Genomic DNA, 26,789 nt, shown 5'->3' with positions numbered 1-26,789 from the left:
GAAGCTGTGGGTTTTGAGTTCCCTCCAGTTGTGGGTCATCACACAGGGGGTGAGATTGACAGCAAGATTGTGTCCCAGCCTCTCCAACCCATTTTGATGTGGTGTTCTTCTTGTCTGCCTGGTGCAGAGTTGTCACTCAGTCAGTCTTTAGGGTTTTTTAAAGAGGAAATCATTCCATATGTAGCTGTAGACTCAGTGTGTCCACGGGAGGAGGTGAGTTCAGTATCTTCCTATATCATCACCATCTTGAACTGGCCAGTTAAGTGAACCCAAAGAGACCACACAAAGACACATAATTGAAATATCAAAAATCAAAGACATGGAGAAACATTAAAAGAAGTGAGAGAAAAATGACTTGCTACATACAAGGGAACCCTCATAAGACTATTAGCAGATTTTTCAGCACAAACATTGCTGGTCAGAGGGAGTGGCATAATATATTCAAAGTGCTGAAAGAAAAAAATTCCAACCAAGAATACTATACCTGACAAAGTTATCATTCAGAATTTAAGGAGAGATACAGAGTTTTCCAGAGAACCAAAGCTAAAGGAGTTCATCACCACTAAACTGGCTTTACAAGAAATGTTAAAGGGACTTTTTAAGTTGAAAAGAAAGGGTGCTAATTAGTAACAAAAACACATATTAAAGAATAAATCTCACTGAAAGGTAAATATTCAGTAAAGGTAGTAAATTAAGTACTTATAAAGCTACTATGAAGTTTAAAAGACAAAAGTAGTAAAACTATGATTACAATAATTAGTTAAGGGATACACAAGATAAAAAGATATAAAATGTGACTTTAAAAACATAAAACGTAGAGGTGGGGGAACAGTAACAACTTTGAGCTTCAGAATCAGATCAAATTTCAGTTGTTATCAACTTAAAATAGACTGTTATAGATATAAGTTGTTATATGTAAGCCTTATGGGAACCAAAAAGCAAAAACCTATAGTAAACACACACACAAAAAAGAAAGGAATATAAGCATACCACTAAAGAAAGTCATTAAACCACAAAGGAAAAGTAAGAGAAGAAGGGAACAGAGAGGAACTACAAAAACAGTTAGAAAACAATAAACAAAATGGCAATAAGCACAGATCTATCAATAATTACTCTGAATATAAATGGACTAAATTCTCTAATTAAAGACACAGATTGGATGAGTGGATAAAAAAACAAGACCCACTCATATGCTGCCTACAGAGACACACTTCAGATGTAAGGACACTTGCAGACTAAAAAGGAAGGGATGGAAAAAGATATTCCATGCAAGTGGAAACCAAAAGAAAGCTGGAGTAGCTATTCTTAAATCAGTTAAAATAGACTTTAAAACAAATACTGTAATAAGAGATTAAGAAGAGCATTACATAATGATAAAGGGAGTGATCCAACAAGAGGATATAACATATGCAAATAGTTATGCATCCAACGTAGTGGCACCTAAATATATAAAGCATATATTAAAAGACCTAAAGGGGGAAATTGATAGTGATACAATAATAGTAGGGGACTTTAATACCCCACTTACACCAATGGATAGATCATCCAGACAGAAAATTAAAAAGAAAACATTGGCCTTAAACAACATGTTAGACAAGTTATTAACAGATATTTACAAAGCATTCCATCTAAAAGCAACAGAATACACATTTTTCTCAAGTGCACAAAACAGCTCATATGTTAGGTCACAAAACATGTCTTAACAAATTTAAGAGGACTAATTATACCGAGCATGTTTTCTAACCATATGGTATGAAACTAAAAATTAATGGCACAAAGAAAACTGGAAAATTCACATTAAACACATTAACAACATTAAATATTAAATACATTAAACAACATTATACTGAATAACTAAGGGATCAAGGAAAAAAATCAAAAGAGAAATCAAAAAATACTTTGATACAAATGGAAATGGAAATGTAACATACCAAATTTTATGGGATGCAACAGAAGCAGTTCTAAGAGGGAAGTTCATAGTGATAAATGCCTATCTCAAGGAATAGGAAAAGCCTCAAGTAAACAACCTAAAGTTACACCTTAAAGAACTAGAAAAAGGAGAACAAATGAAGCCCAAAGTTAGTAGAAGGAAGAAAATAACAAAGATAAGAGCAGAAATCAATGAAATAGAGACTAAAAAGACAGTAGAAAAGATCGATGAAATTAAGAGCTAATTCTTGGGGAAAAAAACCCAAAATTGATAAAACTTTTGCTAGACTTACCAAGAAAAAAAAGAGTGCCCAAATATGACTATGAACAATTATATGCCAACTAACTGGACAACCTAGAAGAAATGGATAAATTCCCCAAATCATATAATCTTCCAAGACTGAATCAGAAAAAAATAGAAAATCTGAACAGACTAATTACCAGTAATGAAACTGAATCAGTAATCAAAAACTCCAACAAATAAAAGTCCAGGACTAGACAGCTTCACAGGTAAATTCTGCTAAACAGTTAAAGAAAAGTTAATACCTATCCCTCAAATTATTCCAAAAAACTGAAGAGGAAGGAATGCTTCTAAATTCATTCTACAAGGCCAACATTACCCTGATACCAAAACCAGATAGAGACCCTACAAAAATAGAAAATTACAGGCCAATAACCCTGATGGGTAAAAATCCTCAACAAAATATTAGCAAAACAAATTCAACAATACGTTAAAAAGATCATATACTATGATCAAGTGGAATTTATTGCAGGGACGCAAGGATAGTTCAACATCCATAAGTCAGTCAATGTGATACACCATATTAACAAAATAAAGGATAAAAATCATATGATCATCTCAACAGATGCAGAAAAAGCTTTCGACAATATTCAACATCCATTTATGATTTAAAAAAACCTCTCAGGTATGTTCCCTCTGAGGTAGAGGGAACATACCTCAACATAACAAAGGCCATACATGACAAACCCCAGCTAACAAGCTGATGGTTATAAGCTGAAGGCTTTTCTCTAGGATCAGGAACAAGACGAGGATGCCCACTCTTGCCACTTTCATTCAACATAGTATTGGAAGTCCTAGGCACAGTAGTCAGAGAAGAAAAATAAAAGGAATTCAAATTGGAAAGGAAGAAGTAACACTGTCACTGTTTGCAGATGACATGATACTACACGTAGAAAACCCTAAAGACACCATTAAGAAACTGTTAGAGCTAATAAATGAATTCAGCAAAGTTGCAGTATGCAAAAATTTGTTTCGTTTCTTTATACTAATAATGGACTATCAGAAAGAGAAATTAAGAAAATAATCCCATTTATAATTGCATCAAAAAGAATAAAATACCTAGGAATAAATTTAACCAAGGAGGTGAAAAACCAATATATTAAAAACTACAGGACATTAATGAAAGAAATTGAAGAAGACACAAATAAATGGAAACATATTCCATGCTCATTGGTTGGAAGAATTAATATTGTTAAAATGTCCATACTACACAAAGCAATATTAAAAATTCAATGCAATCCATACCAAAATTCCAATGGTATTTTTCACGGAAATAGAACAAACAATTCTAAAATTTATATGGAACTACAAAAGATCCTGAATAGCTAAAGCAATCTTGAGAAAGAAGAACAAAGCTGGAGGCATCATGCTCCCTGATTTCAAACTATATTACAAAGATCAGTAATTAAAACAGTATGGTATTGGCATAAAAACAGACACATAGATCAATGAAACAGAATAGCCCAGAAATAAACCTACACATATATGGCCAATTAACTTATGATGAAGGAGCCAAAAATATAACAATGGGGAAAAAACCATCTCTTGAAAAAATGGTGTTGGAAAAATTGGACAGTCACATGCAAAAGAATGATACTGAATCACTAACTTACACCATATACAAAAATTAACTCAAAATGGATTAAAGACTTGGACATAAGACCTGAAACCATAAAACTCCTAGAAGAAAACACAGGCAATAAGCTCCTTGACATAGGTCTTGGCAATACTTTTTGAATCTGATACCAAATGTAAAAAGTAACAATAGCAAATATAAACAAGTGGACCACATCAAACTAAACAAGTGGGACCATATCAAAGCTTCTGAACAGCAAAGAAAACTATCAACAGAATTAAAAGGCGCCCTATTCAGTGTGAGAAAATAATTGCAAATCATATATCTGATAAGAGGCTAATACCCAAAATATACAAAAAACACAACTCAATAGCAAAAAAAAAAAAAAAATCTGATTAAAAAATCTGTAGAAATCTAGAAAAATGGTACAGATGAACCTATTGCAAAGTAGAAATAGAGACACAGACGTAGAGAACAGACGTATAGACACCAAGGCAGGGAAAGGGAGGGTGGGATGAACTGGCAGATTGGGATTGACATATATACACTGTTATGTATAAAACAGATGACTAATGAGAACCTGCTGTATAGCACAGGGAATTCTACTCAATGCTTTGTGGTGACCTAAATGGGAAGGAAATCCAAAAAAGAGGGGATATATGTATACATATAGCTGATTCACTTCGCTGTACAGCAGAAACTAGCACAACATTGTGAAACAACTATACCCCAATTCAAGAAAAATTAAAAATAAAAAATGGGCAGAAGATCTGAATGGACGTTTTTCCAGAGAAGACATAGAGATGGCCAACAGGTACATGAAAAGATGATCTATGTCATTAATCATCAGGTAAATGCAAATCAAAACCACAATGAGATGTCACCTCACACCTGTTAAAATGGCTATTACCAAAAAGACAAAAGGGAATAGTAAGTATTGGCAAGAATGTGGAGAAAAGGGAATCCTTGTGCACTGTTGGTGAGAATGTTAACTGATGCAACTGCTTTGGCAAACCATAAGAAGGTTTCTCAAAAAATTAAAACTAGAATTACCATGTGATCTAGCAATTCTACTTCTGGGTATTTACATGAAGGAAATGAAAACACTAATTCGAAAAGATACTTGTACTCCTATGTTCATTGCAGCATTATTTACAATAGCCAAGATACGGAAACAGTCTAAGTGTCCGTCAATGGATGAATGGATAAAGAAGATGTGGTATATATAAATACAATGGAGTATTATTCAGCCATAAAGAAGAATGAAATCTTGCTATTTGAGACAACCATGGATGGACATGGAGAACATTATGTTAAGTGAAATAAATCAGACAGAGAAAGACAAATAACGTATGATGTTTCTTATATGCGTAATCTTAAAACAAAAAACCAAGCCCATGGATACAGAAAACCAATGGTGGTTGCAAGAGGCAAGGGGCTGGGGGTTGAAGATATGTGTGAACTTTTTCTTTAGTTTAAATAAATTAAATTAAAAAAAATTTAAAGTACACTTAATATAATATAACCTGTGATGAAAGAATGTAAAAATATTTCACGTTAACATAGGAAATGTGAAAAAAAAAACCATGCAAACAAGAAAACTTCCCCACTCCCACATCCCAGCTCAAGCGCAATTTTCTTCATGAAGCTGATCACCCTTGCTGTTGTGATTTTTCTTTATTCTGAACCATCCCTGCATTTTTATTCCTTTCATTCAGCATTGATTCTAACAGAGTTATGTGTGGACTATTCTCTTTTAACTGACTACATGTTCCTGAGGAGGAGATTATGTTTTATTTAATTTTGAATCCCTGTGTATTGAATTTCCCAGGGTGTTTCTGATAGATGTCTGGTAAAAACTGAGTGAATGAATAAGTTTTTACATGTCACTAAAATCATTTTTTATGAAAGAAATAAAGCCCCCTTAAGAAGCTATTGTGGGGAACAATATCTAGACAAATCATGGCATGAATATAAGATACAAGAAAAGTTAATATTCAGTAAAGAACATTAATCTATTTCTCACTCATAGTTTGATCCCATGGATAGGTGACAGTATCGACTGGTGAGAACGGAAAATTCTAGTGATTATGTGAAAGAGCTGAAAATCAGATCTATAAATAAACAATCCTCTAAATCAATATTATCCCTAATCTCAAAGGCATGATGATAAAACATGACTCAAATATAAGTTATTTAATACTAGAACATTTTAATGAAAATAAGATGCTAGACATTACATGAGTAAGTTTATAATAAAAAACCTAGACTGCAATATTATCTATGTGAAAATTTCAGATGAATTTGCAACCTCTATACTGATCATATTTTGCAAGATCAACATGACATTTCGGTAATAACACTCAAGTTGGCGTAATGTAAATGTTCTGTTTATCTACCTCCGCATAACAAACCTCAAAACTTTGTGGTTTAACAATTTATCTTTCATGGTTCTGGGGGTTGATGAGCTCAGCTGGGCAGTTCTCACTTGGGGTACCTCAAATAATCAGACGGCAGCTGAGGCTAGAGTTGTCTAAAGGAGTCTCCTCTCAACATCTGGCACCTGAGCTAGGATGGCTGAACAACTAGAAACCCATTAGTCAGGCATTTCTTTCTCCACACGGCCTCTTCACCTGGCTAGCTTGTACTTTTTTACATAATGGCAGACTCAGGGTAGGCTGACTTCTTATGAGGTGACTGACCTTCCCAGAGAAAGTTTCAAGAGAGCCAGGAGGAAAGTTGCAAGGCGTCTATGACTTCGCCTTGGAAAGCATATAGCCTCACTTCTGTTATAATCTAATTAATGATCAAAGTAATCAAAAACTAGCCCAGATTCAAGGGAATGGAGGAGTGGACTCCACCTCTTAATGAGGGGATGGCTTGTGTGTATAAGAAGGGAACAGTTGATGGTGGTCACTTGGAAACCAATATTTTGAGAATATAGTTGACCCTTGAACAACATAGGTTTGAATTGTGCAGGCCCACTTTTTTGGGACTTTTTTTCAATAAACATACAGCCAGACCTTAGTATTAGCAGGTTCCACATCTATGGAAACAGAGGGCCCACTATGGGACTTGAGCATCCATGGATTTTGGTATCCCCCCGCCCCCCCGACCCCACCCCACGGATACCAAGGGACAACTGTATATAAATCCAACTTCTTTATAAAGAATGATGTCCCAAAAGACATCCTAAATCTGTCTTCGTAACAAGAATGGAGAGCCATTAACACACTCAGTTCTGATTATTTGACTTTCAGCATGTTTGGATTAAAAACATATCTGTATTCTATTTCAAGAATCTAGCATTTGGCCAAAAATTATGTGCACTCTTGTTAACCCAAGTATGGTTCCTGAACCAGCAGCACCTGGGAACTTGTCAGAAATGCAGACTATTAGACCCTACCCCAGAGCTACTCAATCAGACATGTATTTTAATAAGATGCCTAGGAGATTCATATGCATGTTAAAATTTGAGAAGTGCTGACTTAGGCCATACTCATATACAGTCATCCCTCGGTATCCATGGGGGATTATTTCCAGGACTCCCCGCAGATCCCAAAATCCAAGAAGATGCTCAAGTCCCTTATATAAAATGGCATAGTATTTGCATATAAACTATACAGATCCTCCCGTATATTTTAGATCAACTCTAGATTACTTATAATATCTAATACCATGTAAATACTTTGTAATAGTTGTAAGTACAATGTAAATGCTATGTAAATAGTTGCTGGTGTATGGCAAATTCAAGTTTTGCTTTTTGGAACTTTCTGGAATTTTTTTTCTCGCATATTTTTGATCCATGCTTGGTTGAGTCTGCAGATGTGGAACCTGTGGATACTGAGGGCTGACTGTACTAGTATACACAGAGTAGCCTCAAACTTGTCATCTGAAGAAACCTAGGAAATATGAAGTACTCTTCTTCACCTTTGGGGGCAGAGAAGGATTGTATATTTCACTTGGGTTTTAAATGGAAAAAATAGCTAAAACTTGATTGCTCCTACAAAATCTTTGACAAGTTAGAAACCGCATGTGTGAAGGTTTGTGTTTTAATCTTGCTTTTATCTGGGACAACAAGGATCATCACTATGTATGGGGGAAAATTTTTGATTTATGAGTTTTTATATGACTAGGGAAGCTAAGAAGAAAAGACCAAAAAAAGTGCAAAGGACTTTGAAATAGATGGTAAGTACATTATATACATTTAGTTATTTACACGTAAAGACACATGGAAAAATTTTTCACTATTATTATTAGCGAAATACTTAAAATATATTTTTAGGCAGGATAGCATCATAGTTTTGTCATAGATAAAATGAAAGCAAATTTAGAAACAAAAATGTTCTTTTTAAAGAAATAAAACTAACTTTTGAAAACATACCATTTCTTCCAAAAATACGTTCAATCCATTCAGTTTCTTGCCTGTTCTTCTTAATTCATCATTCATTTCTATGATCTAAATTACAAAACATAATTAAAATGCCTATGAGAAAGTTCTTAAAAATCAAATAAGTTCAACATTAAAGATAATTTTAAATTTTCCAGCCATTACTTTATCTTGTTAAGTATCTTGTTAAGTATCTGTCATGTTATCTAGAAAATTACATATGAATGTTTAAGTCCTTTATAGATAAAACTACTTCATTTAAGGTATAACTAGAAACTTTAGGTTGGTTTCCAAATGGCACTTACACAAGCCTAGATTAAAATTTAAGCACCGGATTTAACAATTTTTTAAAAAGATACTGAACTTGAGTAAGGAACACAAAAGGATTAGCCAAAATTATACTGACTTCTTATGTAGACAAGAAAGGCAAATGACTCTCCATTCTTCCAATAATCTATTATCACCACAAATTAGCCAAATGGAGAGAGACCTCATTTTCTTCTTTAATTCTATTATGGCATTATCCTAGAGAATCTAAACTGAAGACCACCACAAGGCTATGAGGGCCTCAATAACTATCAAATAGACTTTCTCTATTTGTTACCACAGAGTCAATTATCTCTTTTTGTTTGGATCACTCACATTGTCTGAATCCTCAAATAGCCTGCTTTCCTTATCTGCTTTTAACTTGGCTAAAGTATTCTCTAAACCTTAATGTGTACTTCCCTGCTGAAAAACTTTATTGGCTTCCCACAGTCCTTGGGATAAAATCTACCACTTAGAGGCCTATGAGACCCTTTATGATCAAGGTACTGCCTATCATTCTACTCCAATCTCCATTTACTTCTCAAGATCCAGCAATGTAGAATTCCTTGCACTCACCAAGGCACTGGCACATGCTATTCCTCCTGCCTGAAATACCTTTCTTTTCTTTCTCCTCCTGGATAATCCTTAACCTTAAGATTCAGCTTGCTAGTTTCTTCCATAGGTTTCTCCAAGGCAGTGTGTGCCCCTCTACACTTCTGTACTACATACTATTGATACATATTCTCATAACACTTATATTACATTGCAATAATTTTTCTCAACTGGAGGGCAAGGAATGTCTTTTCTCTGTATTGTGTTCAGCGCTGAGTTTGGCACTCAATAAATGTCACTGAATAAACAAAGAAATGACTAAAATAGAGATGAGGGAGTTATAGTGATTCTGAGTCCAATTTGAGTAAGGTGGAAGAAGTCTACTCCCCACCCCCCACTGATTAGTTTAAAAGATTTTATGGGGAAAAATGGGCCTCTTCAGAAGTAGTTAAATATGGTCAATAGTAATACAGTGATAATTAACTGAAACTAGGTCATTCCAGGTCCTGCTAATGAATATTCATGACACAATAGGAAAAAACAAAATTACAGAATGTTAGAAATAACTGTGCACTTCAGGGTCAAGTTCAGCATCTTCATTGCAGAGATGAAAAAATATGGGCTAAAAGAAATGGACCTGAGATTGTTAGGGGAACTTTGATATAGGATAGGGCAGTGGTTCTCCTAGTGTGGCTCAAAGTTGAAAACCACTGAAACAGGATTTTAAGAACTAAAAAGTTTTACATTAATTTGCAGTGGCTTAAGGAGGAATTAAAAAGTGTGATTAAAAAAATAAGCAAGTAGGGCTTCCCTGGTGGTGCAGTGGTTAAGAATCTGCCTGCCAATGAAGGGGACACAGGTTCGAGCCCTGGTCCGGGAAGATCCCACATGCCGCAGAGCAACAAAGCCCATGTGCCACAACTACTGAGCCTGTGCTCTAGAGCCTGCGAGCCACAACTACTGAGCCCACGTGCCACAACTGCTGAAGCCTGTGCACCTAGGGCCCGTGCTCCACAACAAGAGAAGCCACCACAATGAGAAGCCTGCGCACCACAAGAGAGTAGCTGAAACTAGAGAAAGTCCATGTGAAGCAATGAAGACCCAACACAGCCAAAAATAAATAAATAAAATATAAATTAAAAAATAAAAATAAAAATGAGCAAAATTCCTGACTAGACATTTAAAAAAAAAAAAGCAAGCAGAGAAAACAACCTCAAGGCAGAAGTGGAGAGCGCTCAGTACTGTGTTGTTAGCATTAATAAAAACAATGAAGGTTTTGAAGATTAAAAATGTTTCAAGCTTAGGTGAGATCAACCAAAAGATCTAGAATAAATTAATAGGTCACTTAATTATTCATGTTTATGAAGAGAAGTAATTGACAATCTTGAGTCACTTTTTATTTGGTTTGCAGTAAAATGTATGATTTTTCTTTCACTACTTACCCTTCTTTGTTTTGTTTATGGTAATATCAACATTTGAAGTGGAACTGGTAAAGTATTAGATCAGCTGTGGGTACTCAGGCAACTCACAGTTAACTATTCTGGGTTCTATTTCCTCATCTGTAAAATTGTTTGGATTATATCACCTCAAAGATTCTTTTTAGCAACTATGAATCCAAGAACACTGGTTTGCCAAAATTAATATAGAATTAATTTCAAGAACAAGTCTAGTTCACTTAAATACCTTAATATCATTATTGGTATTTTTAATTTGCTTGGCAACGTCGGTTTTTAAGTTAGTGAGTCACCTTGGGTCTAGATCATATTTACATTCGTAGTTAAGAAGCATAGGCTGCAGTGGAACGGCCTGCAATTCCTGCAGTCTGAAGCCACAAAATGTGGATAAGATCATCGAGAATCAAACAGCCAATGAAAATAACAACAAAAATCTATCCACCTGAATTCAGGTCTAACACTTTTCAGTACGTTAAATATTTGAAACCTCGTAGGCACTGCGGGACCACACATGGCGGGACCACACAAGGCGAAAGGTCCATCCAAAGGGGCCTTCAGGCCTCACCACCGCATGGGTTCGGCGTCACCCCTGTCCTATAGCCGAGGGTGGCATGCTAAGCAAGGCCCTTGGATCTCAAGAGCACTTTGGGAGGATCACACCTTAAGAATCCTCTCTCTTCCCGGCCAAGCCGTAACCTAGCGAGAAAAATGGGCAATTTGGGAGGCTTTCCTTTCCCTCCAGATCTCCTCGCATCGCCCTTAATCCCCACCGTCAGCTTCCCAAACTGCAGCGGCCGTTACCTCCATCCTAGGAGCCAGGGCTTCTCAGACAATGCCGCCCCCTCCTGCCATTTTGTCGGCGGCGGCGGCAGCACCTACTGCTGCTGCTGCTGCTGCCGCTGCCGCTGCCGACGTCAGGGCCTATGGGGGATGGGGAGGGCGGTGCGTGGGGGCGGGACTTCCGCGCCCTCTTCGGGAGCCAGGAGGCGGGGCCTCAGCAGAACCGGCCCCAATCCTGCCCACCAGACTCAGTAAATTGCAGCTCAAAGTTGATCTAGCATTGCTTAGAGTGGCATCAGGGGCTGCTTTACAATTTTCTTCTTTTCCCGAATACTTCCGTAGACTCTAACGAATAGGGCCTGCTTCTCATGGCAAGCAATGAACATGGTAAGGAACACGAGCTCTGGGATTGGAGACTCAATAGTACCTACAATCCTAAATCTGATGTGAACATTAATGAGATCATACAAGGTAAGTGCATAGTGGATCTAGCAAATAGGTGATAAATACCTGCTGTCATAACTACTACCTTGACCTGATAGAATCCAGGACTGGAAAGAAAACGCAAAATGAGTTTATTCATCTAAGTAGCCATTGTAGGACCTCTTATAATAGATTACGTCAGCTGGAAAATGACTACAAAATTTTGCTTAGGACTGGTACAAAGGAATGATGCAAAGTTTGTCTTTCTCAGTATGTCTATGAACTTCTCTTTCCTCAATTTACCCAGTAAATTAAAAAGGATTACTCCCAGAAAGGTCTTCCAGAGAGGGGCCCCAAATTATTAAAGGGAATAATGGGGAAAAAACCCCTCTAGTATTTGGGTTGTTGGAAACAGGACAATGTTAGGAAAAAAGTCCTGGCTACAGGCATAAGTTATCACAATTTGTACCTCTTAACACAAGTGTCTTTAGAATTTTTAAATTTTTGAAAACTACAGGTGGTGTGAATGTGGGGACACTGTATCCAGTATATTATTTTATATAACAAATATATTCACTAAAAATCATGTTTCAACTCTGTAAATTAAGTACTTTGGTGCACTTGTGGGATCTGGTTTTTTTATTTTTTTTATAATAACTTTTTTTTAACATGTTGGGATCTGGTTTTTGAAAGGACACATGCACAATGAACACTCAATCTAAATTTTGTTAAAAATCTGGATCTTCCTATGTTCTGACAAATTTTAATCCCAGAGCCCAATAATTTCCATATAAGAGACAGCAACTTCTCAACTGTTACTCCCAAATAGAGGTAAATTGCAGGATTATTGAAGCTATGTTTTATCTTCTCCGAATTTCATTTTCTTACTTTTTCCCCACTCCCTCTCAATCCTACTTTACACAAGATTGATAACTTCTGCCAGATATGCCAGCTGAGTCTGTGTGATTCTCCCTGCACAGGACTGACCCATTGTATTAGATCAGGCTGCCATAACAGAATACTACAGACTGGTGGCTTAAAAGCACAACAGACATTTTTTCATAGTTTCAGAGGCTAGAAGTCCAAGGTCAAGGGGCTGACATGGTTGGTTTCTGGTGAGAGCTCTATTCCTGGATTACAGAGGGCCACTTTTTCTCTCTGTCCTCACATGGCAGCTGGGGCGGAGTGGTGGTGGTGGGGGGAATGGGGGGTGGGAGGAGAAGAGACAATGAGCAAACTCTCTGGTATTTCTTCTTATAAGGGCACTAATCCCACCATGAGGGCCCCACCTCATGACTTCATCTAAACGAAATTACCTCTCCAAAAGGCCCATCTCCAAATACCATCACACTGGGGGTTAGGGCTTCAACGTACAAGTTTGGAGGATACAATTAGATCCATAGAACCTAGCAAATCAACCACCCAAGAATAGTAAGTATTTTTCAATTTGGAGTGTACAACCAATAATTATTATGAAGGCTGGTTCTTGAGAATAAAATGAATTAATAGTCTATATTAGTTTATTTAAGTTTTTTACAGCTTTGGAAAATTTTTTCAATATACAAACAGGCCAGTGAATCCTTACTTATAAAACAACCATTTGACACATGATAGTACAAAGACAGTTTAAAACCCAACTCATATTATTTTATGACCATATCGATATCAATAGTAACAAATTTTCTTAAACATATTTAATCATGTAGCTTCTGGGAGATGGGTTAAATGATGAAAAAATGGGCGACCATGAAAACAGCCTTTAATTTCATTTCCAAATTGGTGCTTCATTCTGTAGATAATATCCTGGATGTCCTCTTTTGATAAGTACATGGGTAACTGTCTAGACAGACGCACTGCTTCTCCCTGTGGAGAGAAAGCCATACATTTTACTGTGATATACCCTGAAGCAGAAAACAGGTTTTTACTGCCAAGGAGGAAGACAGAAAATTGATTATATTCTTTTATTATTTACTCACTCAACAAATATTTATTAAACACCAATTATGTGCTAGTCACTGCTGTAGGTTCTAGGAATACAGCAGAGAACAAGACAAACAAGATCCTTGCTCTTCTGAAACTGGTATTCTAGTGCAGAGAAGCAGAAAGATAAAAATACAAAGAAAATTTCAGCGACTAATAGTGCACAAAATTAAACTGGGCAACATGATAGAGAGTCATTGTGTGATTAGAAGAAGCTTCCTCCAGGTGAAAATTAAGCTTCAATTTAAGTAAGGAACTATGATGCAAAGATGATGGGGAAAGAAAAGCATTTCAGACAGAGGGAACAGAAAGAACTGAATGGTCAGTGTGGGTGCAGCAGTTACTAAAGTGAAGAGATGAACAAGAAAAGGAGTTAGGCAGGGGCCAGATCACCCTTTGGGACAGGGTAAGCAATTTGGGTATTAATCTGAATGCACAGGGAAGTAACCAGAGGGTTTTTAAGCAAGAGCCTGACATTCGTTTCACATTTTAAAACAATCAGTCTGGATACTTCGTGAAGTATGGCTTGAGGCAGGTGAAGAAGAGAAGCAGGAGTCTTGCAGGCCATCACTGCAGTCCTGGTGAGAGCTGTTTTTTAAAATTAATTATATATATATTATTGAGTGTAACTGACATACAATATTATGTAAGTTACAGGTGTACAATATAGTATTCATAATTTTTAAAGGTTACGCTTCATTTATAGTTACTATAAAACCTGGTTATATTCCCTGTGTTGTACAATATATCCTTGTAGCTTATTTTATAAGCTAACCATTAATCCCCTGCTCCTATATTGCCTCTATATTACCTCTCCCCACTGGTAACCACTAAATTGTTCTTTATATCTGTGAGACTGTTTCTTTTTTGTTACATTCACTGGTTTGTTGTATTTTTTAGATTCCACATATAAGTAATATCATACAGTATTTGTCTTTCTCTGTCTGACTTATTTCACTTAGCATAATACCCTCCAAGCCCACCCATGTTGTTGCAAATTTTCATTCTTTTTTTATGGCTGAGTAGTATTCCATTGAATATATACCATATGATAACCTCAACAGATGCAGAAAAAACTCTTGACAAAATTCAACATCCATTTATGATAAAAACTCTCTAGAAAGTAGGCACAGAGGGAACATATGTCAACATAATAAAGCCCATTTATGACAAACCCACAGCCAACATCATACTCAATGGTGAAAAGCTGAAAGCATTTCCTCTACCATCAGGAAGAAGACAAGGTTGCCCACTCTCACCACTTTTATTCAACACAGTATTGGAAGTTGTAGCCACAACAATCAGATAAGAAAAAGAAATAAAAGGAATCCAAATTGGAAAGGAAGAAGTAAAACTGTCACTGTTTGCAGATGACATGATGCTATACATAGAAAATTCTAAAGATGCCACCAGAAAACTACTAGAGCTCATCATGAATTCAGCAAATTTGCAGAATACAAAATTAATATACAGAAATCTGTTGCATTTCTATACACTAACTATCAGAAAGAGAAATTAAGGACATAACCCCATTTACCATTGCATCAAAAAGAGTAAAATACCTAGGAGTACACCTACCCAAGGAGGTAAAAGACCTGTACTTGGAAAACTACGACACTAATCTAAGAAACTGAAGATGACACAAACACATAGAAAGATATACCATGATCTTGGATAGAAAGAATATTGTTAAAATGAACATACTACTCAAGGCAATCTGTGGATTCAATGCAATCCCTGGTGAATTTTTGACTAGGGAGATAGTAGTGGAGATGGAGGGAGTTATAAAAGACTCCTGACATGAGTTGGAAATAAAGTCAAGACTTGCTGATGGACTGGTTATGGGGGATGCAGAATCAAGGATAATGTCCACATTTTTGGTATGGTAGTGCTGTTTTCTGAGATAGGGAAGACTGACAGTTTGGGGGTAAAATAGCATTAGTGAAGTTGGCTTGTTTTAAGATTTATTTTTTTCAAAAATTGTTGTACTTCAAAGATCCTGAATCCTAACATTATTCTCTCTAACCACATACTCTCTCCCACTATCTTACAGACCATCCTACTTCCTTTATTCCAACTAAATCTATTCTTCTTCTTCACTTTGACCTTTAATCTCCTCAATCCTTCCTAATTCTCCTGGCCCACCAGCACCCTTCTGTCATCTTTCCGTACTTCAGGTATGAATAGTTAGTGAGGCATTAAAGATACTATCTCTAGCTTTGCTTCCTGCATTCCCTCTAGATTCCAACTAGAATCTATGGGCAGGTTCTTACTAGAATCTAATTCATCTTTATATCCCTCTAGGATTAAACAGTTTCTTATATATATTATGTGTTCAAATTTCATTTCTCACCCTTTTGTTCTTACACCATATTCCTCTTGCTAATCCTTACCCTTGGATAAATTCTACCGAGCATTGTTGGAGAATCACAAAACTTGCTGGCTAGATCCAACACCAATATTAGCTCTTATGAGCCTACAGCTCTTATTTTCACATCGTTTCCAATACACTCAAATTCTCAGGTGCCTCCCCAGCCTCTTCACTCTCAGCAAATAACCTCTCCTATTTCATTACCACATATATCATATATGACTTCTCTCAAGTTTACCTCAAAATATCTTTTACTTTCACTTTAAAGCTCTCCCCTCTTCTTCTCTTGATTCAGAGAATGGTTTCACCTTTCTAAAGCTTATATTGTTAACTCATCTCCCTTCCTGCCTCTTCTGGAACATCTGCTCTTCAATCTTTTACTGTAAGACTTTTTCAATGAATACAAACATGTTCTCTTTTTTTCCCTTCACCACCATGTAACTTGCTGCCTACACTTTTCACCACTGCTCCCACTCTTTCACCATCACTACTACTTTTCCTTTATGGCTCTCTTCAAGGATATAACTGCCATCTAGCAGCCACACCTGCTGGTCTTCTAGCAACTATACCCTATAGAGAATGTGATACTACTTATTAATTTTTAAGTTTCTTTCCTCCCTTGACTTGTATATACACTCCTCCCTTGATTTGTATATCCACTCCTCCCTTGATTCTTCTTTTACTCTTCTATCTTTATCTTCGATTCATCTTATTCAGCTTGACCGTCAATGGAAGCATAACTATGGTTCTGACAGAAGTTTTCTTTTTTCCTTAGACTATCTTCCCTAAGAATCACATCCACTATTGCCTTAACGTAATGAGAGGTACAGTATTAGTAAAAGTATTTGTAACTAATCCCAACCATTTTTTCCTGTTATTTCTGAAATCTTACTTCTTCCCATGTGGTTCTTCAATACACAAAACACTATCCACAACTCCCTCAACCTTTATTTAGTTTATACCAACTCCTTCACAAGAAAAGTTTCAGGTCCCTAGAAATTATCAGTGTTGAATTGCCTCCACAATAGGTTGGCAAGTTCCATAGGACAAACCTCTTGAAGTATTCACAGAATGCTACTGAATATAATCTTCAGGAAGGGTAAAAAATGGACTTTCCTGTTGAGGAAATCTGACCCTCAGAATTCAGGGCCCACCATGATCACAGTCTAAACAAAAATGACTCATTTTTTAAAAGGAAGGAAATAAACTTTATTAAAGTTCAAAATAACACCAGTCAACCCTGAGGGACAGAACCTCAATATAGAGACAATCACTATTGTTTTACCACCAAATGCCCAACACTTGGACATTTAAAACTTTATAACCTGCCTCCATCCTCTATTACTTTTGAATTTATATTTTAATCCACTTTTACTTCTCATGTGTGGTAGATACTGCTAGAAAATGAAAATTTCCATTTATTCAATAATCTACATTTTTCATTCCCCCTCCCCTCTTTTGCTCTTGAAAAGATCAGGGCTTAAAATCACATTACAGTTCTTTTTAGACAAGTGTTTGGTATCAAGGTGGAGCAATTTTGAATCCCTTCTAAACAAAACAAAACAAAAAACTTCACAAAGTGTCTCATGCATAAGGCTCTTCCTCAATATGTATTCAAGAAATAATGTTATAGTAAGGATCCATGATAGAGTTTACCACAACCAGTCCATGATCTGAAACTTTTAATGGAGTTTTCTTTTTTTTAAATAGTATTTCCTCTTGCAAACAGATAATAAGCCTTATAGAAACTTTACTATTTTGAAACCATTTACTATTTTATTAAGGAAAAGTTAAGTATCTTAAAACCTAGCCAATCTACATAAGCTAATAATGCATACCTCTAAATAACTTATCACTTTGCGAGGTCTACATTCATAAACTTCCTTCGCATTTTTGTTTAATATAGCATTAATAATTTCTTTTAAATCCATCACTCCATAGTATGGAAGACAATTAGCCATTCCTTCTATTTCCAAGTAGTTTTCAGCAATGGAAACTCCTAAAAGAAAAAAATAAATAAAACCACATATAGTTAGTTTTGTTTAAACTATATTCCAGAAAATGTCTATTAAAAACAAAATCACTGTTAAAATATTTAGTCAACCTTCATTAGAATTTAATAGAGTCAGGAAAAAGTTTTGTTCCTTAGTTGAAGAATAATAATTTCGTATAGGATTTCACATTCACATTAAGTCGCAAGTGCTCAAAGAAACCACATGTGCTTTACATCATTTAATTTAATCTCAGTTACTGTTGTTCTGTTCCCTACATTTATTTAGAACATTTCTTACTTTGGAGAGAAAATGGAGCCCCATTATTATTTATTAAAATAAAACTGGTTTAAATGTTTTAACAACTGCTGCTGTTCAAATTCTATCCTACTGGTTTAGTATCTAAAAACCTGAATTATTTCTATGATTATGTTTAACTTAACAGGTTATTATAAAAATACTCACATAGTAACTTATTTTCTTCCAGCTTTATTGAGATATATTTGACATATAACACTGTGCAAGTTTAAGGTGTACAAAGTGTTGCTAAACACACATATAAACTACAAAATGATTACCACTATAGTAACTTATTAATATATTAGCAATTTGAGGAAATGAAATACTAATGTTTATTTTACTAGAATAATGTTTAAATCTGACATATTATCTATTATTTAAACTACTTTAAATAATTTAGTGATTAAAATAAAACTAAAAAGTAGCAACATGAGTGGATATATAATGGGGTAAAATATCCATAACAGCATACACTCCCAAGCAACAAATTTGGCTTTAGAACACATTTTATGATTTTAGAAAATAGCAGAAATTTGTTTTCTTTGGTTATATCTGTGTAACAGTGTTCTTAATACTGGAGACCACAAAATGTTACCTATAAGTAAAAAAAAAAAGAGATAGTCCCATGTTGGATAAGTGGTAGCTATCAATGAAAAAATTTTAAAAGAGGAGTGATGTAGCTTGAAGAGTTTCAGGTCCTGAGATGTCAACGATCCTATTCCTAACCTGTTCCCAGTTACAGACTAGTTCCTTGACCTGAATGGCAGATGCACTGGTGGTATACTAAATGGCAGATGCACTGGTGGTATACTAAACAGAGAAGGCATCCTAATGTTCTTCCCTGGAAACAACTGGAGAATAATATAAGAAGATACATAATCAAGTGTTAAGGGGTAAAATACAGAGTTCAGTGAAGGAAGACAAAATGAGAGTTTGAGCAACCAGGGGAACTTAAATGGGACTTGAAACAGGGTTTAGATAGGCAAAGAGGAAGTAGCAGAATATTCCAGTTCACATCTTTTAATACAGATAGTAAAATTTATCAGTCAAGAGACTTTTCACTATTGCTGGTTCTATACCATTTACAGTATGATTTGACTGAAAAGTCTAATACTGACTACATGAATGCTGGAAAATTATACACATTTCACAGAATTATTTGTGGATATGGGTAAAAAGTATATGGCAACAAACGAGGAAACTGAGCAACATTTTAATATCTGTGCTTGCAAAATTTAGATATGGAAAACTTAGAGACATTTGGAATCACGTTCAAGAAGTTTCCATAAAATTCTGTGAAATGCTTCCCAATTTTCCGAAAATACTTCAATAAGTGGTTTGACAAGTTTTCAGTTCCTAAAATGTGTAATTCTTATTGATACAGAACAAAAGCTATTCTCATTAACAAGCAAAGTTCTTAGGGTCACATTCAGAATCTTTTTCCTTAAAGCCAGATGTATTCTTCCTCTTTCTAGTGCTTTTATCTAAAGATGTTTTATGACAACTGGCAAACTGCTGATCAAAAGTTAGTCCAATACAACAAAACTCTCACTAAAAGACGGAGAAATGGCCTTCAAGAAAACATGACATAAAAATTAATGAATGAAAAAATGGTTTAAAAAAAAGAAGAAAAAAATGAATGCTTTTAACTTGATCTGTTACTGAGAAGAGAAATAATGCTGATGATAATCGAAGTAAAGTTAATTCCAATCAAATCAAGTCAGTTTGCAGATGATTAACTTATTCATTTTCATATCTTTGGTGCCATGCAAAGTACCTGGCATTTACAGGACTTAAAAACATTCTCTACAAGCTGAGAGCTGAAAGCATCTGTGACACAGAAACTTACTGGGTAACTCAAAAACAAACATGCTCTTGGAACAGACAGGGCAGTTAGCCTAACTTAAAAAAAACTGTTGTGATAACATCTTTCATGAAAAAAAAAAGTACCTGCCACCAGTGCCACATAGTTAATTAGGAAGATAGATTAAGAAAAAAATATCTTGCTACACACACACATACACATAAACTCCTTGCTTCACACTTCAAATAAATTTTTTAAATGTCAGAAGTCCTGAGGATGAAAGATTTCTAGGAGGACCAAAAAAATGACTGCAAGTCAGTTAAGGTCAGAAAGGGGGTGCTGGAAGAAAAGAGAATATTTGAACACATACCATTGCCGAGTACTATGCTGATTTACCTAAGTACCTAGTTTAGTGCTAACAACTTCATGAAGTAAATATATCAATTTTAATAGGAAATCAACATAAATTAGTTACGAGTTGGTTTTAAAGGCAGATTGCTTGGGTTCATATCCTCGTTCTACCACTAATTCTGTACCCTTAAGCAAACTTAGTTTCTCCATGCCTCAATTTTTCTATTTATAAAAAATGGGCACAGTAACAGAACCACAGGGCTATTAGAAAGATCAAATGAATTAATACATTTAATACTTAGACTACTGCCATGCACATAATAATTAGTTGCTATTGATGAGGTAACACTGAGGCCAATTGACTTTCCCTAGAACATGTGTTTTTAAATGGCAGAGATGGGATTTGGACTAACTCTTCACTCCAAATCTAAATATCCAGGATTGAGGTAGGAGGAAAGAAGTTCTGGGTAGGTTTTCTTAAAACTGCTAGTCAATAAAGTTAAAGTTTGGAACACCAAAGCGTTTTCTGTATATATCCCATTTCATGGTTTTGTATATTGTTTTTACTTATTTTCTTTTCATGTCTCAGTAAAACATTCCTTTAAAAATTTTCTACATTTTGTTTTTGTACACTTTGGTCATGGCAAGTTTAGGGGAGGGTGGGGGAAAGGACAGTGGAATCACTCTTCCTGGTACCTTTGTGCTGCTTGATACCAGATGAAAGCAAAGTAATAGGACAAGACTGGCCTAGGTAGGTAGGGCAGAAGGCAGTTAAGTATGGAAACTATGAAAGAACAGAGAAGGGGCCAGCCAGGAAAACTGAAGTCTCCTAGCCAGAAGAATTTTCTTTTTTCTCCCCACCTAGTGAATTTCCACAGTAAGCAAACAGTATTATGACAGGTTTTTTAGCAAAGCCATGGAATCAAATCATCCACTCTCCAAATAGTAAGACTGTTGATGCTACACATCTAATTGGCAAAACAATTAAATGCTTTTAAAAAAGGAAAAGAGATGTTTAATTTTGTTAGTCAGTTCTAGTACCCTACATGTCTATTTCTGCTTCATCATCTAAGGAGTATTTAATAATTTAGTTAGACACAGCAAGCAGTCTGCATATTGTGACAAAGGATGGCAAAACTTACAATTACTTGATTAGTTATGGAAATGCTAAAATACAAGGCAATGGACTGAAAGAGATGCTAAACTTGCTTGTTTCAGGCAGAGGTGACCTTTCTGAAATATGACAGTTTTTACAAAGCTGACACTGTACTTTTGGTGAGACAAAAATATACCATGATATCTGTAAATTACGAAACCCAAAAGTAACTTTTGGAACAAGACTTATTTTTCCAAGTCAGGAAGTATTAAACCACATTATCATACCTGGTATCAATTTTATCTTGAAACCATTTGCTGTGAGACGAGGATCGGACAGGTAAGTTGATCCACTGTATCTTTGGTCATCTGCTGCCATTTTATGTAAAATCTCTAAATAATGAGATCCATTAAAAAGACTGAAAAAGAAATTATGGCCCTTTAACTTATTAAATACGTAAAATGAAATAAGAGAATTTACGGAAAAAAGTTAATCTGACGGCCCTTTAAAAAGTGTTATTATCACTAACCAAAATACAAAGGTATAAGGAGCCCTGTGAGAAACTTTACTTTTTTACATTTCTGTTAATACTTCGTAGACCTACCATATACAGTGTACAGAAAGGAGGAAGAATAGACACAAAAGACAGTTTCTATCTTCTAGAATGTTATACAAACTAAATGTGAAATTTAAAAAGTACTCTCTCTATAATACAAATGAAAACTTTATTTATAAATAATGCCATTTTATACCTTTATTTACAAAGACAGATTGTCAAGTTATTGATGTAGTCCATCCTGTGTAATAGTCTATTGCTAGTCAAGGTTTCTTCAATAAGAAGATAAGCACGTATCTTTTTCTCCCAAGAACTTATAAAAGTAATTCAGGGCTTGGGACAGATACTTCCAGTATACTATAGGCATGGTATGTTTGCCAAAGGTGGCATATGCTGAGTGGTACTAGCCCTAAACAAAATTTTGAGGTGGCCAAAGATTATCTAGAGCACAAATTAACCTTTCATGCTGGTTTTAGGCTTGGTCAGGTGCTTCATAACATGTTATTTACAGTAATGTGTCGGTTACAGTTGACACCTATGTAAATAAGGCACTGTTCTATATTCTATCCAGTGCAGGATGATGAGCTGCTACTTCATTAAAATCTTGTACCCGTTGAAAATTAAATGAATAGATGATGTCTTTGCTTATCACCTCTGAAAGGTTGAGGACCCCACTGGCTATAAGAGCAGATATCATGGAGAGGAGAACTTTGGCTATATAGCAGATGTGCGCTGTCTGGTCTAAACCAACATTCAGAAGATCAATCTGAGAGCCGATGGCAGTGGTAGTGGTGGTGATAATGATATAGTATAGAAATTAGTGGTGCAGGGTCTACAGTTACTGTCAAGATTGGAATGCTGGATCCACTGCTTATATACTGACTGTATGAACCTTGGTAAGTTACTTAACATTTCTGTGTTTCAGCTTCCTCGTTAAAATGTGGATACCTCTCATAAGGTTATTGTGAAGATAAGATCATGAAAGCAAGGGGCTTAGTAAAGTTCCTATCATATAGTAAGAGCTCAATAAATATGAGCCATTATTGTTATTATTATTATTATTATGTTATTGTTATTATTATTGAGCTCTTACTTTGTATTTTATAATCTCTAAATTATATACTCCATTGAGAGATAAACTACACAACCTGCATTAGAACTCTGACATGAAAATTGAGCCCAACCCATAATTATCTTCTTTATGACTCAGTTTTTAAAAACTCATATATTATTAACTGTGATGGGGATGTCATATTTCAGAAGAAAGGTGAAAACAATTCTGAATTAAGCTTTGTTGCTGTCCATGTTCAAATAAGAAAGATTTATTCTCAGGCTAGTATGGACCCCAAATAATAACTTTTAATGTATTTGTTTTTAAATAACAGAATATCACAAAGAAGAATATTTTTAAAAACCTATAATTCATAAAGCACAGAAATATTTTTGAGATCTAAATGAAAATTTACAAATACCATTTAGAAAAGCAGTGGAGTATACAATTTCAAATACACCCTAGCTCTTTTTAAGGGAAGAAAAAGAAAAGTACTATCAGATTTTTGAACTGTTTTAATTAAGCCTAAGGCTATATTAATTCTTTTTAATTCTTTCTTTGACAGTTTCCTAGCCAGTCTTAAAAGAATACCGTGAAAGACACTGGGCTTTAGTTACTGTGATTACTATTGCCTTAATTAAAAAGATAGCTTTATCAAATGTTTTTTTGGTTCTGGCCCTGTTTTTCTTTGTAGAGGCCGGGTCTTTAACACAAGGGTTTAAATACATTTTTTAAATGATTTTTGATTTATTCTTGGAAGTTCTGAAACAGAATTTTGGCCTACAAAACAAATTGTCATCTTTTTAATTTCAGGTTTTTATCTCCTTTCATAAACATAATTTTTTCTACCTATGTCAGACTAAAAAAGAAATATTAAGTACAAAAAAGTGAAATGTTAGTAGATTATTTAAGTTATTTGTTTTTACAGAATACAGTTTGCTCACATAGGATATGAAAAGGAAATACCCCCATTTTACAATCTATCATAAAGTTAGTTCAGGCAACAATCATCAATGGATAAAACCATTAGATGGAAAGGTTATCAGGGAACTTTAAGATGGAAGATCAGGTTGTCAGCAGCTGAACCCAGTGATCAGTGCCTTTTGATGTGATGAAATATGAAGTACATAGCACCACCTATTAAGCAGTCTTACCAGAAAGTAGAATCTAAATCTATTCAATCCTCCTGAGCTAACTTCCATTTAAAAATGGGAGAGGGAAAAACAAGTTAAACACCATCACAAGAAAGCAAGAGAGACAAATAGAGACAGTGGGATATTCCGATGAACAAGCGACTAAGAATCCACAATACATTAACGGTGTGATATTAGAAGAGATTTAAAATACATAGCAAAATGTAATGGTTGGACCTTGTATAGATATACATTAAACTTAATTTTAAAACTATAAAAAGACATTCTGAGACAATGAGGAACAATTCCAAGGAATTAGTATTGTGTAACGCATGAAAAAAGGCATTGTGGCTAAGAAAATGGCCATTTTAGAGAGAGACATACTGAAAATTCTAAGGATGGGAATCGTTCTAAATCCTTTAGCAAAAGGAAAAACATACGTGTGTGTATATATATATATATATCAAGGACAGATAGAGTTAATGTGGCAAAATCTTGATAATTGTTGATAAAGGCGTTCATTGTATAATTCTGTTTTGGTATATGTTTGAAATGTTAAAACAAAGAGTGCACAATGAAGAAGAGTCATGGCAATCCAATGTCAGGATTACCCTGGGGAAATCACTAATGTACAGGGGGGAACTGAGCTTGATATTTATTAATTGCAGAAGTAAACTATCTAGAATATTCTAAAATTACTTATTTAAAAGCAATTCCATTAAATATTTGAAATCAAATTACAAAAATTTCTTTAAATAAATACCACTTTTCCCTGCAAGGAAACACTTTCAACTTTTTACCTTCAATTTCAATAAATGTTTTTAGAGTAAAAAAAATTATATTACTTCACCATACCTCTCCGTTAATATAATTGGCTTTTCGAGTGGCTCTGCAGGAAGTCTGTGATTCTCAAGAAGTCTTTTAAATAGCAGAGCTTCTTCTACTCTATATGGATTTAATAACATTATCTCTGTTTTGGATGTAATTAGCCATGCATCAGGAAACTTGAGATTGTGGATCAAGTAAACTTCGTCCTTTTCTTCTAAGTCAAATTTCTTATGTTTATCAGAATTCTTTTTTAAGTTTTCCATAGAAAATGGGATCTGAACTTTTTTAATGTTTTGGGTTTTTTTTTCAATTTGGGACTGAAAGAGCTCATCAAGTTTTGGCTGATTAGATAATGAAGTTTTCAACTTGTGCTTCTGTGCCAAATTCCATGCGCTGGTGGGTTTTATCCATTTTTTGCCATCTTTTAATGATACATGCGACTCCTGTCCAATGGCTCTCTTGATTTGCCTATTGTATCTTTCTAAGTCTTTAGTAGCCTTCTCTTCATATCTATGAATAGAGATAAAAAAGAACTAATGAAGTCATAATGAGAAATACATTAACCATCCGAAGTAAATTTTATAAAAAATAAAGAGCTGGCATTCCAGGTTCAGTAACGACAAAGGAGCTTGTATTGGATTAACCCACCTTAATATAACCATAGCTTTGGACAAAATACAGAAATCAACCATTTAAAACAGGCACTGAAGAGCAATGAAAAGCATGCAGAATTTGGAATGGATGCAACCCTTGAAAAAAAAGAGATCCACATTTATACCACTTTTACCCAGAGGGCAGTCCCCAGAGCATTAAGGGAGAGTAGCAAGAACTCAATCAGAAAGCTGCACTCTTATTAGACTGAGTCATCAGAACACAGAACTCCCTGCTTCCAAAACAACTGGAAATTGAGGGAGAAAATCCCGTGTGTGAGAATCTAGAGGAAAATAACCACTAGAAGGCAAAATAAGCAGAACAGAGATTTCAGTGGCTGCCTGCTGCAGGAGAAACAGAGTTTGGAGTTTAAATTCCACATAATTAGATGACTTGGAAAACACTTTGGGCTTTCAATTAAAACTGGAGGAGGGCTACATCTTACATCTTAGGGGTAAGGAACCAAAACAAAAACAAACAAACAAACAAAACAAAAAACTATGTTCTAGAACTAAGGAAGCTGCCCTAGGACTAACAGCAAAATTTAAACAGTCTTTGCCTAAGGAAGTATAAAACAAAGTCTCCCCAAGCTCCAGGTGATCTGTCAGCAATTTAAATGCGTGGTAGAACAAAACTCAACACTTCGGAAGATAATAGAACCCAGAGTTTCTACAACATATCAACCACAATGTCCATTATACGAGCAAAAGTTACCACTCAAGCAATAAAAAAGGAAAATGTGAGTTATGGTAAAGAGAAAAAGTGGACAGTAAAAACCAACCTCAAGATGATGATGCAGATGTTGGAACTGCAAAAAAAATTTTTTTTAATTGGTTTTTACATATATTTAAGGACTTAAGAAAAGATGATCACAATGAGAGACTAGAAGGGGAAATCTCAACAGAGAAGGGAAATTATAAAATGAACCAAATGGAAATGGAAATTCTAAAACTAAAAAATAGAATA

The 26,789-nt window shown here is 35.1% G+C and overlaps 2 protein-coding genes across 19 annotated transcripts in view; both read right to left on the bottom strand.

The window, feature by feature from the left end:
• C7H2orf88 (chromosome 7 C2orf88 homolog) overlaps positions 1–11,415 on the bottom strand; it is a 312,337-nt gene extending 300,922 nt beyond the window's left edge. For all 13 annotated transcript variants that reach the window (XR_009504248.1, XR_009504245.1, XR_009504244.1 and 10 more), the window contains exons 1-2: positions 11,310–11,415; positions 8,191–8,265 (exon numbers count right to left, since the gene is read on the bottom strand). The gene's annotated coding sequence lies outside the window, so the exon portion shown is untranslated. The remainder of the gene's footprint in view (positions 1–8,190; positions 8,266–11,309) is intronic.
• Positions 11,416–13,249: 1,834 nt separating this feature from the next.
• PMS1 (PMS1 homolog 1, mismatch repair system component) overlaps positions 13,250–26,789 on the bottom strand; it is an 85,090-nt gene continuing 71,550 nt past the window's right edge. The window contains exons 10-13 of one of the 6 annotated variants that reach the window (XM_059928330.1): positions 25,200–25,682; positions 21,892–22,022; positions 17,901–18,061; positions 13,251–13,574 (exon numbers count right to left, since the gene is read on the bottom strand). In XM_059928330.1, coding sequence (XP_059784313.1) covers positions 13,410–13,574; positions 17,901–18,061; positions 21,892–22,022; positions 25,200–25,682 — 940 coding nt within the window. In that variant the 3' untranslated portion in view covers positions 13,251–13,409. Of the gene's footprint in view, positions 13,575–17,900; positions 18,062–21,891; positions 22,023–25,199; positions 25,683–26,789 lie in introns of those variants that run through there. The other 5 variants (XM_059928329.1, XM_059928334.1, XM_059928333.1 and 2 more) reach the window with 5 other exon arrangements.

The sequence above is a fragment of the Balaenoptera ricei genome, chromosome 7 (genome assembly GCF_028023285.1).
Source record: "Balaenoptera ricei isolate mBalRic1 chromosome 7, mBalRic1.hap2, whole genome shotgun sequence".
Lineage (NCBI taxonomy): Eukaryota > Metazoa > Chordata > Mammalia > Artiodactyla > Balaenopteridae > Balaenoptera > Balaenoptera ricei.
The sequence above is the reverse complement of the archived record's forward strand: the minus strand, read 5'-3'. Positions and strand labels throughout refer to the sequence as shown.